The following is a 10,402-nucleotide window of genomic DNA, read 5'->3' on the forward strand; positions in this document are numbered from 1 at the left end:
ATGCAGATTTTGTTAATTTTCTTGCAGCAGGAGTACTACCGCCTGAGTTAAGCTACCAACAAAAGAAGAAATTCTTCAATGATCTCAAGCACTACTATTGGGATGAGCCCTACCTCTTCAGAAGAGGCTCAGATGGGATTTTCAGGAGATGCATTCCTGAAAACGAGGTAAGTAGTATTCTAACTCATTGCCACTCCTCTTCTTATGGCGGCCACGCCAGTACACAAAAGACTTCTTTCAAAATTCTTCATTCTGGTTTCTGGTGGCCATCACTTTTCAAAGATGTGCATCTCTTTATCTCTAAATGTGACAAATGTCAACGCACCGGTAGCATTACTAAAAGAAATGAAATGCCTTTGAACAACATCCTTGAAGTAGAAATTTTTGATGTTTGGGGTATTGATTTTATGGGACCATTCCCCTCCTCTTTTGGGAATCAATACATATTAGTAGCCGTTGACTATGTGTCCAAATGGGTTGAAGCTATTGCCTCCCCCACTAATGATGCACAGGTTGTTATAAAACTGTTTAAAAAGGTCATTTTCCCTAGGTTCGGAGTGCCACGAGTTGTGATAAGCGATGGAGGGTCTCACTTCATTTCAAGACATTTTGAAAAACTTTTGCAAAAACTTGGAGTGAGGCATAAAATTGCGACACCTTATCACCCCCCAAACTAGCGGACAAGTGGAGGTCTCAAATAGACAAATCAAAGCTATCCTTGAAAAAACTGTTTCAACCTCTAGAAAAGATTGGTCAAGTAAGCTTGACGATGCCCTTTGGGCCTATCGAACGGCTTATAAAACCCCCATTGGAATGACCCCTTTTAAACTTGTCTATGGGAAATCTTGTCACCTTCCCGTTGAGCTCGAGCATAAGGCCTATTGGGCAATTAGAAACCTCAACTTAGACCCCAATTTAGCCGGTGAAAAAAGAAAACTTCGATTAAACGAGCTAGAAGAACTTAGGATAGATGCATATGAGAATGCCTGCATTTATAAGGAGAGAACTAAGAACTGGCATGACAAGAAAATCATCAAGAAGCACTTCAAAAGCGGTGACCTTGTGCTGCTCTTTAACTCTAGGCTAAAGCTCTTTCCAGGTAAACTACGGTCACAATGGTCCGGTCCTTTTCAAGTTCGCACGGTCTACCCTTATGGGGCGATTGAAATCTTTTCTGAAGAAACAGGATCCTTCACGGTTAATGGACAAAGGCTTAAAATCTATAATACCGGAGAAGTAAATGAAGTAGTGGCTGATTTCACCCTTAGTGACCCGCCTTAAGGATTTTTATCCTTATTTTCGTCAAGCTAGTGACGTTAAAAGAGCGCTTCGTGGGAGGCAACCCACCAATTTAATTGCTTTCTTTGTTTTCTGTTATTTCTCTTTGTTTTGTAGGTAAGTGTCCAAGATTGATTAAGAAACGCAAGAAAAAAACATCAAAGTTCCAAGAACCAGAAAGGTGGCACGGCCCGTGCTTGATTTGGCACGGCCGTGCCAAGCATCACAACACCACTTTCATAAAACTTGGCAGAATGATGGCACGGCCCGTGCTACAGCCGGCACGGCCGTGCCAACCTGAAGGCCTCCGGAGTTCAAAATTTCGGCAAATTGTGAGCTTTCTGCATCCTTTCTCACTTTTTCCTTATTTCTTTCGTTTCTAATATCTTAAATCATTGAGGACAATGCTTCTCCTAAGTGTGGGGGGAGCCTAATAAAGCGTCTTTAGTCGTAGTGTTTCCAAACTCCCTTGAACTTTATTCTTTTGTTTTGTTTTATTGTAAAAGGCATGGTTAAGTAGCTAATTTTTATTGAAAATATCATGACACAAAATTTTCATTGTCTCCTCTTATTTGATTGATTCTTGTACATGAAAGCAAACTCTTGTGTTTTAAGTCTTCTTGATATACCCACATCTTGTTTTAAAGTGAATAAAATTCTCCAATGAGAAAAACACAAAGTTGCTTCCCTTGAGTAAATGTATGAATAGGTATTTTAAGGAAACGCGTTTTAATCTTAGTGGGGCATTAACCTTTAAAGATTCTCAAAGTACCAGTAGTATAAGTTAGTATAAGGGAGTTCATAAAAAGCCAAAAAGCCAAATAAATTCCAAGATCTCATCATTGAATCTAGATTGGGGAAGGAGGTAGGCCCTCCGACTTCCTACGTGAAGATGATGTTTTAAGGGATACCATTGAATCTAGATTGGGGAAGGGGGTAGGCCCTCCGACCTCCTACGTGAAGATGTTGTTCCTTAAATAAAGAACTTAAATGTGCAAATGGCAAAGAACAAAGATTCTCAAATACTCCCATCTCTCTTATATGAATTATAGAAGGAATCTTTCTTGGTTGGTTTAGTGCTAGGATTAGACCATGTTTCCTCATAATGCCTATCTTATACAGGAGCAAGAAAAGGGTTGGACTTCACACACACACTCACTTGAAACTTGATCGTTGGGTTGAATAAAAATTACAAGAAATGCTTGAGTTTGTGATTAGTGTACATTTGGGATTTAAGCCCTTGAGGAGACATGTGCTTTAATTGAATTGTCATTTGATATAACTGTTTGTCCTACTATGTTTATGTCTTTTGCTTGAGGACAAGCAAAGATTCAAGTGTGGGGGAGTTTGATGAGTCATTTATAGACTATTTTAATATGCTTTTTAGTTTAGTTTTATTTAGATTTTATATGATTTTATATTAGTATTATTTCCTTTTTAGGATAGTTTACTTTAAATTGAATTTTATTATATTTCAGGAAAGAATATTGGATGGATTGAGTCTTGGAGCAAAAGAAAGGGACTTGGAGCCAATTGGACGCAAAAATATGAAGATTGAGAGACAAAAATATGTCTCCCACAAGTCAGAAGCTTGCCACGGCCCGTGCTAGCCTTGGCACGGCCGTGCCACCCTCCAGAGTGCCTTTTGCTGCTTTTGCTTAGATTTTAAGCTACTCTATTTTTAGCCCAAATGTAATAGCTTAGATTTTAAGTCGATCAAATGCTATAAATAGAGTAGCCATCCATCACAAATATTCATCTTTACTTGGAATACAATAAGTGACAATTGCTTTTCTAATTAAAGTTCTTTTCTTTTCCTTTACTTTCTTGTCATTTACTTTTATGCTTTCTCTCTTCTCCCCCATGTCTACGATGAACATGAGCGAGTAGACTTCTCCTTGTCTTGGGATTGTTGGATAAGTCTAAATGACATAATCCTAATCAAACCAAGCTCTAAGCCTTAATCTTATGTAACCCTAATTTCTTATCTGAATTCACCGTCTTAACATGGATCAACCATTATCAAACCGTGGAAACAAAAGTGGAGGGTTTGATAATTGTTTATCCATTATTCCAAATATCAATTCATAAAACGAAAGTGGAGCTTTGATATTCGAACAAGTGAATTCAGACAAGGATTGCAAAGTCAGCGAAATAGGTTTTGCAATCTTTGAGACATATAGTTTCGATCTTCAATGGAACTAATAACAATCAAGTCAGCGAAATAGGCTTGGTTGTTAGAGGAACCAAAATCTAATAGTAATCAAGTTAGCGAAATAGGCTTGGTTGCTAGAGGAACATAAGAGAAACTGTCTTGAGAAATTAGGTCTAACATAACATTATAAGCTTATAGTTTTGGTTTGAGAAGGACTTGTCATTTAGAGGAAACCAACGATCCCAAGGCTCTTTTTATTATTATCTTTCAAACGCTTGAAAACCCCCAACTTACAATTCTCTTCTCTTCTGATCATCTCTAAAGGTTAATTAAATTGAACTACTCCCTGTCGGAACGATACTCTTTTATACTACTTCGGTAAGACCGTGCACTTGCGGTTTTATCTCATCATGGATCGACGTTCATGCACAATTCAACGGCGGAGAACCTCAGAGGTTGAAGGTTTGATGCCTTGGTGTAACGTTAAGAGGTCTCAAGGATGAACTGACTGAATTCAACCAAGGAGTCAACCTTAGAGACACAAGGAGGGTGTAACACGTTTGGTATAAACGTCCAACACTCGACGAGGGAAGAATATCATTCACTTGGGTGGAATTAACGAACGACGAAAACGTGACGAACATGTTTTGGAAGCACAACATGTTCCAGTGGATCGATATGCGGGTGATGTTGCTGAGATCAACTGAAGATATCATCAAAAGTTTGATTCTGCCAGAAGATCATCGTCATTAGTTAGGGTGAGGTGCATTCCAACTGCAACAATTGTCTTACCTCTGAAATGGGGTAATTCAAACTTGCCAAACGGCCATGACTCAAGCATTTCGTCCAGTGTTCATGTTTTTCCTTTGAAAATATTAAATTCTTGTTATGCTGGTTTAGATGAAGGTATTAAGTGTCAAGGAATGAACCTCATTTCGGTGGCACTTGAATACCATCATCTAAAGCAAGCCTAACAAAAGTTTATTATTTTCAAAGGAAAAACATGAATGCGAGGCAAAATGCTTGAGTCCTGTTGTTTGGCAAGTTTGAATTTACCCCATTCAAAGGTAAGACAATTGTTGTAGTTGGAATGCACATTCTAACTGCAACAATTGTCTTACTCTGGATGGGGCAATTCAAACTTGTTAATCGGCAGGACTCCAGCATTCGATAAGCATCTTGAACGCTGGTATTCAAGTGTCAAGGAATGCACCTCATTCTTTTCACACTTGAATACCAGCGTTCAAAATGATGATCGAATACTGGAGTCCTGCTGGTTAGCAAGTTTGAATTTGCCCCATTCAAAGGCAAGACAATTGTTGTAGTTGGAAGGTACATTATGTAATGTAATGCAATGTGATAACATATATTTTGTTTTGAATTGAACAATAATTATCTTATTTATTCACTTTTCAAATTTATTTATTCATTACGCAATTTTAATTAGTTGAATTCACGTTAGATTTGATTTGTTTTAATTCCAATACGCAATTATTCAAAACGCGACTTTAATCGAAATTATTCAAAACGCGATTTTAATTGAAATTATTTAAAACGAAAATTTATTCAAAGTACCAATATGTCAAGCAAAATGTACCATAAAAAAAGATCCAAAACAATTAGATATTACAACACATTACATTCAATCATCTTCCTCATCACAAAAGTCAATTGGGTTGTCCTCGACAGTCCCTGGGGCACCTGCTTTTGGCTGAGGACCAAAATAGCATGTCCTCCCGCTCCTCCTCAACCTCGAATGATTATACACCAGCACCTTCGAATCCTTCTTTTTGAAAGATCCATCACATGTGATTCCGTGCCATGTCATCGGCGATTTTTCTTTCTTCTTGTCGTCACCCTCCTTCTTCTTGTTCAACTCAACGTTTCCCTGATTCTGAGACATATCTACATAAACAAATCGGCGATCAAAACCTACATCATGTCGTAACAATTCTACAATAATTCATCAAAACCTAAACTAATTCTAAAAATTATACCGTAACAAATCGTAACAATTCTATCACAAATTCATAACAACAAAATTTCATAACAAACCTAAACTAATTGCAACGATTATACAACAATTCTACCATAATTTCATAACAATTCTACAATTCTAACAATCTAAGCAATTCTAACCTAAACCTAACAATTCAAACAAACTAAACTATCATAACATCATAAAATCAACAAACCTCTATAATCGCAATTTAACAAAAAAAACTATCAAATCAATCACAAAATAGCAACACAGTTGGATTCGAAAAACTTAATTGATTTTGTGATTGAAATTGGCTTGGAATGGCTTATAGTTTGTGAAATTCGCACCTATGGAAGCAAAAAATGTAACAATGGAGTTTTGGAAACTCCTATGCTGTTTTGTTCATATCACGAACACAACGGCAGTTAACTGCCGCTGGCTTCCAGCGGTTGTTAATTTTCGGTGCATTGCCTAACGGCAGTTAACTGCCGCTGTGGATAAAAGCGTCATTTACTTGTGTCAATAGGAAGTATTCATTGTCGAAAAAGCAATTTTCTTTGTTCTTTCTCAACCCATTTTTATGGTTATTATTTCGAACTAGCAGAAAATCCATCGCAAACGAACCAATAAAGCCAAGGTCCATGCTATTCAAAAAGAAGCACCGTGAAGGTGCACATGAAGCCTTGTGGCCCTTGCCGCACAGTAGCGCGCCATGATCAAATCCTAGCAGTCATAGTCATCTCTAACGGCGTTCAGGATTTACGTCGCGTAATACATAGGTAGTTATCGAACTCCTTGGCTATATAAGCGTTACTCAACGTCACACACAAGTTACACTTTCATTCACCGAATTAGCTACTAGTTACTATATTAGTCAATTTAGGCTATGAATGTGTGACATGTGGCAAAAAAAGATCTTAAGGTTGAGATTTATAATAAAAAACAAATTTATGCTCTCCTCTTTTACGTGTTCCTTCCCACCCTCTCGTTTCATGACCGTCAACCCCCACCTACCGCCACCAATCGCTGTCGTTTCCTTATCCATTCATCGTCTCTCTCCTCTCACTATGGTCTCTGCCCCACCAGCGTATACCGCCGTTTCAAGATTTGTTTCCCCGTTTCCTTCAATCTGCCCTTTTTGGCTGAAACATATTTCGTTGGATGATTATCTCCTTTAATAATCCAACTGTCAACACAAAAACCATCAAAGAAACCAAATCAGAATAGAAACAAGAAAGAATTGTAGTTTTGAGAAGGCTGCAAAACCAAGTTGAAAATCAATAACATCAGCAGCAATGGTTTGAAACGACAGCAACATGACGACGATGAGAGGAAGAGGGGAGATGTTGTTAATAAGGCGATCAGCGGCGACGAACGACAGCGGGTGGAGGTTTATGGCAATGAGAGGAAGGGGAGCAGAAGGACACCTTTTGTTTTGTTACTTTTCTTTATGAAATAAATATTTTTTTTTATTATAAATCTCAATCCTAAGATCTTTTTTTGGCACATGTCACACGTCCATAATCTAAATGGAGCATATATGCTCCATTTACCTAATGCTCTATTTAGTCCATTTAAGTTATGGACGTGTGACATGTATGACACAATTAGATACATGCTTTATATTTTTCAAATGATAATTTTTTAAAATTCTTTTGTTAAAATTAATTAATGATATTGTAAATGGTTTATCATTTATGTTGAGTATAACTTGTATATAGATACAAGCGAGGCAAATGGCGAGAAAATTGGGTGTTAAACAATGTGGAGTTCGATTGAAATGTGATAGTCAATGTGCCATTTATTTGGCAAACATTGAGGTGTATGATGCCCAAACCAAACATATTGATGTGAGGTATCACACATTAGAGATTTACTTACACCTTGATAGATATTACATGAAAAAGTTCATACTTTAGAAAATATAGTTGATGTATTGACCAACTTACTCATTTGTAACAAATTGAAGCACCGCTTGGACTTACATGTTTCAAACACTACATATATTTTATGATGTTTCCTGTAATAAGAAATGGTTGGTGGTGACGCTTATCAAACTCAATAAAAGATTGTTTTCTTATTATGCACATCAAACATAGTAGTAATATTGAAAATATCGTGGTTGGGTCATCTGATAATAAAATGGATAGGTGTCAAAGTATTGAACTGGAATAACTTCATTTGTATTTGTTGAATCCTTCTTCTCATCTTTTAAAGGTCCAATTGATACTATTTCAGTTTGACACAACTTTCTTAGCTTGCACACTGCCTTTACAGGATCAATATCCCCCGATAATGTCAATTTCTTCTCTTTCGAGTCTATTGCTACTGATTCAGCCCCTGCAAAATAGAAAGAAAAAAATGAATCATTTGTGTTAGATGGTTTGTCTATTTATTTACACAAAGGTCAAATTAAATTAGTTTTCATTCTGGAATGACGAAGTTCAATTACTATTTGAAATAGTTGTAGAATAACTGTGACTGTCATCGTTATTAATAATAATTTTGCCTTATTTAAAATTTTTTTTAATAAAGTTAGATTGTGTTAGAAATGGACCTTATCAAATTAATGTAACTTATAGTCATATTATATCTTCGAAATTTAAAATCAATCATGATGGTATCGTAAGTGAAGATGATAAAAGATTACAGCAACATTTGATATGTTTAGTTGTCGATTTTTTAATTGTATGCTAACGGTAGTTAACTACCGCTAAAATATTTTGGTCATTTCCATCTGTAACTTATTAGTCATGTAATTTAGCCACATTACATAGCAGTGGTACTTATATGATATATGAAATTCAATATATATATACCTGGAAGGCTAGATGCTGTCTTCATAACTTTTTGCTTGATTCTATCATTATAAAAGTCCACTTTCAACAACACTTTCTGTTAAAAAAAAGTAAATCAAAGAATTAAAATCCAGCAATTACTACCATTCTAAAATATAAAAGGATGCAAAAAAAGGGACAACAACAACATAATTCATGCATGAAAACATAGTAAATTAAATGAGAAAAATGAAGAAGAAAAATGGATTTCACGATTCAAATTCTGACCTTCATAATTGTTGAAGTTTGTGCGAGCTAACTAAGAATTATCGATGACAAATGCAAAGGAATAAGAATAGGAGTAAGTTGATGATGAAGTTTTGAGTGAAGTGATTTTTTTAGCAATGAAATGGTGAAGTGTCGGTAACTATATATATAAGGTTGATAGGAAGACTTAAAAGACCGTCAAGTCAACTAGTCAATTGAAAAAATGTTTCTTTTTCTTCAAAAGCATTTGTAACCGTGTGAATGTTAGTTTGAATCATCCTGAAAGTTCCTTCACAGCGTACAAATTAAAAGAGTGAATCAGTCAAATAATAGTAAAAGTTTTGCAATCATTGAAGTTGTTTAGCTTTTTGCTTCGTGGCTGCAATAAATAAATGAAACACACGCTTTGAGTTAGAGCTCCTATTTTGTTAGGTGGGAAATAGTACAATACAATTAATTGGTTAGATGACTAAATAGTATAGATTTGATTAGAAATATGTAAGAGTCTAGTTATATTATTTCTCGTGGAAAACACTATTCCATATGTTATTAGTGAGAAATTTTGTTCAGAATCACATCCATGATATTGAGTTCAATTGTGAGTGGTTTGTCAAAAATGTATTAAGAATAATGTGTTATGAATGAATAATATTAATAACATAACGTGGATGTTCATTGTCTATAACCTTTCTATATTCCTAACCTTCTATGAGTAAATGACTTTACTCATTACGTTTGGAATTTAGTCCTATGACTCTTTATGTACTTGTAATTCACAATATTTGTGTCCTATAAATAAGACTTATATACAATGTAAAGAATACACTTAAAAAGAGAATAATACAAAGCTCTCATCTTCTCTATTTTTGATATTGTCATTTAGTTTAGTTTATAACACGTTATCAGTACGAGGCTCTAGGAGTACTTGAGGTAATATTGATTTTTGTTACTTCTTTTATAATGCTTTGTTGAGGTTCTTATCAAATGAGATTTTGTTTTGGTGGATGATAGTTTTCTTGATCCATATTAGTTCAACGTAAGAAATTGTTCATTCTTCATTCATACGATATTCATGATAAATAGTGTCATGAATCCTTCAAATCTCTAACATCTTGTGAGATCAGGAAATGTTTAAAATATATGGGATCATTAGATAACAAGTGAATCAGGAAATCTCTTAACAACTTATTTTATACAAAACAACTTATTGAAAATAGTTTATTATATGCAAAACAACTTATTGAAAATAGTTTATTATATGCAAAACAACTTATTTTAAAAATATCTTATTCAAAACAGCTTAGTTTATGAAAAACAGTTTATTTTAAAAAACAAATCATTCAAAACAGCTTATTTTAAAAACAACTTTTTTATTCAAAACAGCTTAGTACAATCTTTTTTAAAAAAAAATAACTTATTCAGAAAAAATAAGTTTGTTTTCATAAAATAAGTTGTTTTGAATAAGTTGTTTTTAAAAAGAAATCGTAAAAAGTTGTTTTGCATAAGATAAGTTGTTTTAAATAAGTTGTTTTTTAAAAAAGATATCGTAATAAGTTGTTTTTTAAAACGAGATCGTATTAAGTTGTTTTGTATAAAATAGATATGGTTACTGGTTTGGTTCGGTTCGGACAATGGAGGTTATTAACGGTTCAGTTTGGTTAGTGAATTGTTATCAAAATAATTGTCCGGTTTGAGAATTGGTAAAATGGTTCAATTAATTTAGATACCGTTCGGTTTGGTTAACCGGTTAGATTTGGTTTTTGGTTATTTTTGCCCACCCTTAATGAACATTTTGGGTGGAGTCTCTCCTCAACCTTTGTCTCCTGAGTATGTTTTATTTGTGTTTGTAATTTGTTTTTGGCTACCATGAGTAACTAAACCCTAATTGTGTAGGGTTTTAAGAGGAATCTCTATTTGTTTGGTGGGTCAATTTAATTCACTACA

The 10,402-nt window shown here is 34.8% G+C and overlaps 2 protein-coding genes across 2 annotated transcripts; one reads left to right on the forward strand and one right to left on the reverse strand.

Moving 5' to 3' along the window:
- The first annotated feature begins 78 nt into the window (after positions 1-78).
- Positions 79-1,281, forward strand: LOC120577032 (uncharacterized). Its single transcript, XM_039827926.1, has 2 exons — positions 79-167; positions 744-1,281. The coding sequence occupies exons 1-2, from the start codon at positions 79-81 to the stop codon at positions 1,279-1,281; spliced, it is 627 nt and encodes a 208-aa protein (XP_039683860.1).
- A 5,881-nt stretch (positions 1,282-7,162) lies between these two features.
- LOC25499919 (heavy metal-associated isoprenylated plant protein 39) lies at positions 7,163-8,615 on the reverse strand. The gene is made up of 3 exons (XM_013592995.3): positions 8,480-8,615; positions 8,234-8,309; positions 7,163-7,754 (listed from the first exon to the last, which is right to left on the reverse strand). The coding sequence occupies exons 1-3, from the start codon at positions 8,483-8,485 to the stop codon at positions 7,504-7,506; spliced, it is 333 nt and encodes a 110-aa protein (XP_013448449.1). The 5' UTR covers positions 8,486-8,615; the 3' UTR covers positions 7,163-7,503.
- Positions 8,616-10,402: the final 1,787 nt, after the last annotated feature.

This window comes from Medicago truncatula, chromosome 7 (genome assembly GCF_003473485.1).
Source record: "Medicago truncatula cultivar Jemalong A17 chromosome 7, MtrunA17r5.0-ANR, whole genome shotgun sequence".
Lineage (NCBI taxonomy): Eukaryota > Viridiplantae > Streptophyta > Magnoliopsida > Fabales > Fabaceae > Medicago > Medicago truncatula.

Coding starts and splice junctions, on each gene's coding strand:
- LOC120577032 (XM_039827926.1), top strand. CDS start 79: ATGATCTCAAGCACTACTATTGGGATGAGCCCTACCTCTTCAGAAGAG. Junction 168..743: donor GATGCATTCCTGAAAACGAG/GTAAGTAGTATT, acceptor TTCAACCTCTAG/AAAAGATTGGTCAAGTAAGC.
- LOC25499919 (XM_013592995.3), bottom strand. Junction 7,755..8,233: donor GACAGCATCTAGCCTTCCAG/GTATATATATAT, acceptor TCTATTTTGCAG/GGGCTGAATCAGTAGCAATA.